Source organism: Periplaneta americana, chromosome 10 (genome assembly GCF_040183065.1).
Source record: "Periplaneta americana isolate PAMFEO1 chromosome 10, P.americana_PAMFEO1_priV1, whole genome shotgun sequence".
Taxonomy (NCBI): domain Eukaryota; kingdom Metazoa; phylum Arthropoda; class Insecta; order Blattodea; family Blattidae; genus Periplaneta; species Periplaneta americana.
Genome location: NC_091126.1, coordinates 75,388,107 through 75,397,845, shown reverse-complemented (window position 1 = coordinate 75,397,845; position 9,739 = coordinate 75,388,107). Strand labels below are relative to the sequence as shown.

Here is a 9,739-nt window from a genome sequence, read left to right as displayed (position 1 = left end):
ATTAACTTATTATAACAAGCTTTAAAAAATGAAAATTTGCAATATGTTGCATGCATACCATGAACTGGGGCATTAAATCAGCTGGAACAACAGGCGCAGAAAGTGGGCAAGTAATTTTCATAGGCTGCAAAAGATAAGAAGAGAAACAAAAGTAAATATAAAATAAAATGTACAAAAGCAAATAAGCTGCTACTTAAACTCATTTGTTCACAAAGCCACAGCATGTGATGGATTCAAAGGACGAATGCCAAAAGCGAGATATATCTGAGAAGTGCTTTGTTAAGTGATACGATTTTCTTTTATAAAAATAATGGAACAGTGAATGAGAAAACATTAAATTGGTTGCAGTAATATTAGATGCATATATTAAGAGCAGCAAATAAATGACTTAAAGACAACTGAATTGCTCAAATAACAGTAACAATCACATCTCAGCACAGCTCGCAGATTTAAATCAATTGAGGGGTTCAGAGCCATAGTGGGCCAAGCGCCATTTATTAAAAACGAAGAAAACAAGAGTTAAAATAAAGTGATTACCATAATTTAACGAAACATACAGCAAGTAAGATAAAGTATGCACATTAAAATTAAATGATGTGTCAATCTTCATTAAATTATGGTATTTACTTAACTTCAACCCTTGCTTTCTCCGTTTTTTAATAAATGGCACTTGAACCGCTATGGCTCTGAACTTTCAATTGCCATTATGTCTTCGCAAACTCTGCAATGTCCAAGAATACCAATTCTGCTTTATATTTCACCATTATCCTGTTATCTAAATACAAGATTAGGCTAAATGATCTTATATATATATATATATATATATATGTGCAACGCCACAGTGGCTCAATAATAGTGCTGGACTTTATAAGCAAGGGGGGGAAGGTCCGGGTTCAAATCCTGGATGATCCATCCTGAATTTGTAACTTGTGCTGGCAAACTCATGGTCCAGACAACACAAGAGTTTTCTTTCGGTACTCCAGTTGCCTGTGACATCTTAACAATTCTCCATCATCATCAATAATTACGAGTGTAATGTACATCCACCTCCTGTGGTGCACTCTGGATAGTCTCAGACGAACTAAGTGGCAGGGGTGAAGCGTGGTATGAGACATTGAGACAGTGTCTATCCAAATTTATCTGTGTTTATAATAATTAAAATTCTAAGCTATATTAATATTTGGGGTTACGAAGTTACGATCAGACAACATGATTTCATTATTGCAAGACAGCTTGCTTGCTGAAGTCACACTCTTCCACAATATTCACTGACCCGACCTGCTGTAGGGAGAGACGGAGGTTATGACTTTACACTATCTCTTTGGGTCTGCCATTCAGCTGGTTTCGAGCGTGTGGACCAAGTAACATGTGGATGCGTAGCACAGCTCGCCATCAAACCTCTTATGGTTCGTCTTCACTATTAAACATTTAACAACAACATGCTAAATGTTAAATTGTTAACCATTAACATCCCAACATGTTAATGCTAATTTCATTTAACACTTTGTCCACACTGTTAAACATGTTAAACTTGATTTTCTTTGCGTAGTCCACCATAAACAGTCCATGAGATTTTAATGTAGAAAGTGTCTTATTTTCAAACCTTGGACAATGGACTCAGATGATGATTTGGCTTTTGTAATTGTCTCTATTGCTTATTACAAGGCCTTGAAAAGGAAGAAAATGAGAATGTGGGTGTGGCAATATCTTAGTAAAAGACACTATGCAGAAGACATTCTAAACGAGCTTAAAATTGAAGATCGATTTGGATTCAAAAACTTGCTGAGAATGTCAGAACAAGATTTTAATATAGTGCTGCAAAAATACTATCTGTTACATCAAAGAAAGACACAATTTAAGAGCAGCCATTTCATCTCAATTAAAAAAATTACAGCGCAATTGATTGATTATCATAGGATCCACGACATGATAGATGTTAAAGGAGGGGGTAATATCGTATAATTATTTTTTCCGAAGTTTTACGAACGTTAACATACCTCACCAAATACGACCATTACTGACGTCAACATAGCATTAACGTTTAGCGTATGACAAGAGTGCAAAAAATTCTCTATTGTATTCTCGAGAATAATTAAATAATAATTCCAGTTCTCTAAAACAGTCGGCCTTCTTTGTTTTGTCTCTGTATTCTTTTGCAGACACATCCCACAAACAAGGTCTTTTCATCAGTGCATTAATTTTATTCTAAAGTAATTTCTTTCGTCCATTCCATTACTTCGAACAACTTACAGCCAACACCAAGGATAGTATAAAAATAATCAAGATACGCACCACAAAATAGGAAATTAGTTGTTGCTATGGAAACTATACGAACTTTGCCGAACTGTACCGACGCTGCACGAGCAAATGAATTGATTTGACATGTTTTCCAGCAGCAATGGAAAATATGCCAACATGTTAAAAGTGACTTCAACATACTCAGTCAACATTTTAAGTCAATTGAGACTTGAAATGTCCATATATATGTTAAATTCAACATATTATATTTAACATGTTGTTGTTAAATGTTTAATAGTGGAGACGAGCCTTTAGGAATGCTGTGAGACATTCCCAATATTCTCTCAGTTCTCTCGCACCTAGCGTGGCTGGCAAGCATCATTGCTACAATGAAAGTTGAATTTCTAGTGCGCCAAGCGTTAATGTTATGGTGAATTATTACTTATCAGTTATTTTTTATAAAATGTGTGCTCAAAGCAATTCTGATTCAATTGACTTTTTATTATATACAGGTTTCTCGTCCTTATCTTATGAACAAAAGTGCAACATGAAAAATCGTAAACCTACTCCCAATTTAAATATAATTCAGAAGGATGGTACTGTGAAAAGGAAATTCAAAACACAATGGTATCCAAAATACAAGTGGTTGACCGGTAGCACAAATACAAATTGCATTGTTTCCTTTGAGGTGAATCTGAGTGAAGTAAAGATGACATCTCAACACTAAAAAATTTTGAACGTGAAGTGTGGAAGCATCAATCTTCACAAAAACATTTAAAGAACAATGAAAGTTTTCATATGTTAGGCCGAAATCGAATTGAACATGCTCTATCAGAAAGTTCGCGCCATGCTGCTATTCAGCACAATAAAAAGTTGCTAATAACAGAAAAATTCTAGGTCACTTATCCAAGTAATTACTTACTTAGGTAAACAAGAACTCCCACTAAATGGTCGTTGTAAGACAAAGATTCAGCAAACAGGGGAAATTAATCTAAAAAATCATTTGCACTTCAACTCCAGTTTCAGAGGTACTTCTAGCGATATGCAGAATGACTTGATAGAGTCATGACTGACATGCTGCAAGAAAGAATAAGGAATGAAGTAGATGATATAAGTAATTATATGTTGCATACAATTTAATTTTATTAAGAAGTGATTTATGGGATTTAAAAATGTTTGGATGTCTACCCTTGTTATAAATGTATGCTTCGCCACTGCTAAGTGGTCTATACTTCCTGGCACTAGCGACATCTATAAGCCACGCCCATAGAGTCGGAGTGAATAACGGCAAGTTACAGGCTCTTCCATTAAAAAAAAAAAACCCTAAGAGAAAGAAAGAAAAGCTATTTACTGAACTCAAATATTCAAAATTTATACAGGTGAAAAGAAAAGCTCTCGAAGTTTTATTTCAGTACATCATACATGTTCAATGTGGACCAACCCCTTGAACTTTGATACATATTCATCCTGTAATCGAGTTCCTGCCAGACACATTGCAGCAGAGCATGATTGATTGTTGCGATGGTTGCAGTGATATGTGCTCGCAGATCAAACATGGTCTGTGGTAATGGTGGCATGTAGATTCGATATTTGACCAACACCCATAGAAGAAATCAAAGAGCAACCGATCCAGTGAACACTGAGGCCAACACAGGTTTATCATCATCGTCATCGTCGTCGTCGTCGTCGTCGTCGTCATCATCATCATCATCATCATCATCATCATCATCATCATCATCATCATCATCAAAACTAGTACAGCTAATCCATCTGTTAGCACAGTCAGTCATTGAAATGAATTCTTACTTCCCAGTGAGTGTTTGAGAGTGAGCCATCCTGTTGGAAGATGAAACTGGGACTGTTTCCTTTCAGTTGCAGCAGGAACCATTCCTGTAACCTGTCTAGGTTCCAAATTCCCGTGATCATCATCTCATCGAAAAAGAAATGTCTGTACATCTTCTCATGGGTTACTGCACAGAATATAGTCACACATGTGCTCCAAACAGGCATGAGCGGTATTTTTCCCTCAGATTCCGACATTATGTCTGTTAACCTTACACAAATTTACCCAAAGGGTGTTTGTCACTGAAAACCCGAAGATTCTGCAAAATCATCAGTTTCCACTAAAGTTTGCATACTCGTGCAGAAAAAATGTCAGAACACAGTATTGTCTGCCTTCAAGGCCTGCAGCAACTGTAGTCAGTAGGGATTACCATCGTGCATTACGGGTGCTACATTCAGTTCAAGTTTGTCGAGTATGGCCAGTGTTCGGTCTGCAAAATGTCGTCAATGTTTGGTCTGCAGAAGAAGTCCTGTCATGTTTGTTCCACCTCACTATAAAAATATTAGCTTTCCTCCACTCCCATCCCTTCACTGTTTCAATCGCTTAAGGATTTTAGCACAAGTCTTGTGATTAGTTCTTCATATGAAATAGGACGAAGTTTGTAATGTCTTGGTTGCCTCTCTCATGTTCGAACATTGTAGGACACTAGTAGGGATGACAATGCTGCTGTTTGTGCAGAACCCACAACACAGTCTTCTATGGTATATTATTGCACTGTATTGTATTAATGTCGTGATGCTGTAGACAGTTATGAACTATGCTCTACTAAGCTCTATACAGTCTCTCACGGTGGATTTTTGCAGGCTGCGTGTGAAGCTTGCATAGAGCTGCTCCACTGCTCTCTAGGTGGCCAGCTGACTTTCTGTTACAGATGCAGCCCCTTTCCTTAAACCTGGGATCTCACTTAGGAAATGAATGCCGACTTGGTGGATCTACCAGTAACTTGCTTCGGAAATTAAGTTGCACAAAAATAACAGACCTGCGAAGGTGAAACTCCAGGAGACATGAAGCTCTACTGTCTTCAGTGGTAGCCATTTTCTCTCATATCACCCTGGCAGTGAACAGTGCATACTTAGGCCGTGAGGTAGACCAACATATACTTTGAGAATTTCTCTTTCCGTCATTACCAATTTTGTATGTCTAACTTTCATTCTGTGTGGGTGACATATATTTATAATTGGGAAGATCATTTAGTCTAGTTGTGTATTACAAATAATAATGGTGAACAATAAAAAATCAATTATATGTAAATTCAAACTCTCATAAATAATAATAATAATAATAATAATAATAATAATAATAATAATAATAACAACAACTTCTCTTAACAGAAGAAGGAGCATCTTCTGTGGACCTAGGGAAAAAGAACTAAGGAAGAGAGTAGTGAAATGCTTTGTATGGAGTGTGCCATTGTATGGGACAGAAACATGGACATTACGACGAAGTGAAGAGAAGCAAATAGAAGCGTTTGAAGTGTGGATATGGAGAAGAATTGAACGTATGAAGTGGACAGACAGAATAAGAAATGAAGCTGTGTTGGAAAGAGTGGGTGAAGAAAGAATGATGCTGAAACTGATCAGGAAGAGGAAAAGGAATTGGTTGGGTCACTGGCTGAGAAGAAACTGCCCACTGAAGGATGCAATTCAAGGAATGGTGAACAGGAGAAGAGTTGGGGGCAGTAGAAGATATCAGATGAGAGACGACATTAAGATATATGGATCGCATGAGGAGACAAAGAGGAAGGCAGAAAATAGGAAAGACTGGAGAAAGCTGAGTTTGCAGTGAAAGACTTGCCCTTGGGCAGAACACTGAATGAACAAATGAACGAATAATAATAATATCACTTTCTTATTTTTATTTTTGATGTCGTCCTCATCACCTATTTTCTCTTCTTGATGTGAGAACAATGGTAATTCAAATTATGACAAATCATAATGTAAGTGTAGACTCAATTATAGACAGAATAACCATATCTGCAACGTAATGTGTAGCATTCATTAGCAAAAGCAAAAACTGAACAAAATCATTTCATACGCAAATCATTTTTTGGCATCAGTGTAAAGTAATTATTAAGCCAATTAAAGAAAAAAAAGCATAAAAATAAAATTTTGCCACATCAACACACTAATACACACTGCTCAAATGAAACCAATTGAGTTTTCATTATTCTACAAGATACCCTGTAAAATTGTTACACTTTTCCTTGCATTTAACATTTTTACCAGTCATGAGAGTGCAATACTATGTTGCTTTTTAAAAATTCTTCTTACTTGCTGCATTTCCACGCTGGCTCTCTTGCTGCTAATGCGACGGAACAGGGAAGACTTTCGCCTCTTGTCACTGTGTTCTCGTTTCTGTCTCCTTTGACGATGCATGCTTCGTCGTGCTAACTTGCTTTGCCATGGTTCTCTTTTGCGGCCACCTGTTCTGATGGAGGTGTTCTCCAGAGGAGTGGAGCGTAGTGTCACATGGTCTCCCCCAGAAAGTAGTAATTGCAGAACCTGTGTATGGTACAGGCCTTGCACTGCTTCACCATTTATGTGAGTAATGAGATCTCCTGGCCGCACACCGGACTCAAAAGCTGGACTCCCATCATCCACTGCCTAAAAAACGAAAAAGAATTGACTGAAATATCAATTAAAAAAATTAAAAACATGATTATCCTTGAAATGAGATCAAAGTTAGGACTTCAGTAAGGAACCTATAGACACATGACAAGTTCTTAAATCTTATTCAAATCATATTATTTATTAGATTTTAGGCTTCCACAGTAACTAGGTTTAGAAGCAGACTTTTAGATATTCCACTATGTGCTAGAACTTAACGTCTGCAAAATTTCAAAACTGCATAAATATTCCATCTTCAGGGCAATATAACATGTATGCAGTTCCAAAACACTGGAAGTATTAAGTTTCAGCATATGGTGAAATACCAAAAATATTTACTTCTAATCACATTCATTCATCCATTCATCTCATTTATTTATTTACTCACTCATTCAGTTATTTATTAATCTATTTATTTATAATTACTGTCACCATTATCCACTTGATATATTTAGGACTGACAGTCTGTTCCCATCGTCAAGAATATTCATCCTCCCATATAAATAGAGGGTTTCTGATATCTTGCAGTTCACTAGGTTTGTAATTTAGCATTATGTTGAATATCCTCTGGGTTGGAATTCTGACAGATGTGGATAGCAATCTTATTTCTGTTTTTCTCATCTCTTTATTAAGTTCAGTGTCTTTTTCTTATCCAATGGAGGGTACTTGACTTCATGTGTCACTCATCCAAGAGTTCTCATCTATGAGCGACATGCCAAAGCTGTAGTTCTTTTTGATACCACAGAGTTGCCCACAGTGCAACAAAAGAGACGAACTACATAGCAGTGAATGATGATGATGATGATGATGATGGTGATGGTGATGGTGATGGTGATGATTAATGAAGCAATGATGGGATGCCAGTAGGGAAAATGGAAGTACCCGCGACAACCTACATTGAGCACCATATCTGCCAACCACAAATTACAAATTCCATTTGGACGCACTGGGATTTGAACCCAGGTTATCAGCGCAGAAAGTAGATGTTCTAGACAATCAGCTAACAGTGTGACATTAAGCTGAATATATTCTGTTGTAATAATATATCTGAGCATTCTTCATTTACAAATATGTGTATTCCAGCAGCGAATGTAAGAAATTATTCACTTACTATTGTTAATAATATAATCAATTATATTAATATCTATGATTTCTGATAACTTTAAAAAACCTTATATAATGCAAGAATATATCACCTGTGTAAAAGACTGTGCAAGATGTGCTAGCTCTATTCAGATATTAACATAAAAGTGGCACTCTACAAATTTAAAGGGATTAAATATTTGTGCAAGACATATAAAGAAAGAAGCCTTATGATTCCCATAATGTGTTCTTTTATTTTATAACACAAGAATAACAAACATTAATACAGAAAGTGAAGTGATTTATTTTAAAAATTGTATTAGTCATCAAGTCCTTTTTCAGGGAAAGTTAAAAACATAAAATTTTTGTAAATCAATTCCAACTTCTTTAATTTTTTTTTTTGCCAACAGTTCAATTCAAAAACAAGAAGAGAGTCAAAACATGGAAATATAAATCTAATCAACAGAAATTTAATCATTTAACTTAGAATTCTGGATAAAAAGTGTTTTGTACCAATATGGGAGGGTCCACCACTGTGGAGTAATGGTAAGCACGCCTGACCATGAAACGAGAGGGCCTGGGTTCAAATCCTGGTTGGGGCAAGTTATCTGGTTGAGGATTTTTCCGAGGGTTTCCCTCAATCCAATAAGAGCAAATGCTGGGTAACTTTCGGCATTGGACTCTGGACTCATTTTGCCAGCATTGTCACCTTCATCTCATTTAGACGCCATATAACCATAACAGTTGAAAAACGTCGTAAAATAACCAATTAAAATATAAAAAAAAACATGGGAGAGAAACTATTTTATCCTATATAACTGTAATTTAAAAAATGAAAACTTAAATAAAATTAATTACTTATGGCATTTGACCATATTTTTGTCCTTCAATTTGCTATTAATATATATTATGTATCAGATAATTTTTAAAAGAAAGTTAAAATCCAGGGCATTAGACAGGGGCACTATAGAATACTGTACATATCTTCCCTTCTCTCAAATGTGTTCTATGCAAGAACAAAATCCTCATGGATGGAAAATACATTAAAACTTGTGACGTTATTAAGGAAGTGCATAATACCCTAGATCATATATGTAACAGATAGCTCCTCGCTACGTTAAAATCTGCAGCACTTTGAAGAGAACAACCGCCAGGATCGCCACCCGTCCGCCGTAAACGAACACGAGATGGCAGCACAGTCACTAATGCAATTCAAATGGGTATTATGACGTGACTCCTTATGTAACAACTAGATAGCAGCTTAGTAAACCTGACAAAAGTTGTTAACCTCAAAGCCTATAACCCCGACATATCTGTTACATATATGATCTAGGATAATACTTAAAAGCAAGTAACATTAGCAACCAACAAATCTATATAAAGGAGCAGTACACAAGTATATTTTTTTACGTTAATACATCTACTTATATCGAAGGGTCACTAGAGAAATCTGAGTGACAGTAGCAGGTAACGTGGTTTTCCATGAAGGCTGTCTCATTCCATTCTCTACCTAATTATTGGATAGGATGTATTTGGACTACACTATTATGGTTCAATTTTGATAGCTGAACATCAGAAACCATGTTTGGAAATTTTTTGACGTAAACACGTGAATACTTCAGGGTCACTACACCCAGAAAGCAAGTTTAGTAGAAGACATATTTACATCAAACTCTTCAGAACCAAGGCTCCAATGTCAATTTCTAAGAAAATTTTGAACATGAGAGAACAGGGAACAATCAATACTTACCATAACCAGGTGATGCATTGTATAGAAATCTGTATCTCCATAATAAACTCTGATAGTATGGACGGTAAATCCAAAACCACGTGGACCCCTTCGAATTATGATAGGAGGTTTGAGGCTGGTAACGAGAGGGGAGAGTTCTCGACAAGGTGAAGTATCCCTCGAACTGGCAGTACTTGATCCTCCAGGAGATTGGACTGGTTGAGGAGGAGAATCATCTGC

General features: G+C 36.3%; 1 protein-coding gene across 5 annotated transcripts in view; it reads right to left on the bottom strand.

Annotated features, from left to right (window-relative positions):
• The window catches only part of dop (microtubule-associated serine/threonine (MAST) protein kinase dop), a 263,178-nt gene that overhangs the window by 8,203 nt on the left and 245,236 nt on the right, over nucleotides 1-9,739 (bottom strand). For 4 of the 5 annotated variants that reach the window (XM_069837714.1, XM_069837715.1, XM_069837718.1 and 1 more), the window contains 3 exons: nucleotides 9,521-9,735; nucleotides 6,352-6,684; nucleotides 59-124 (listed from right to left, as the gene is read on the bottom strand). In XM_069837714.1, the coding sequence (XP_069693815.1) occupies nucleotides 59-124; nucleotides 6,352-6,684; nucleotides 9,521-9,735 (614 nt within the window). The remainder of the gene's footprint in view (nucleotides 1-58; nucleotides 125-6,351; nucleotides 6,685-9,520; nucleotides 9,736-9,739) is intronic. The other variant, XM_069837716.1, reaches the window with a different exon arrangement.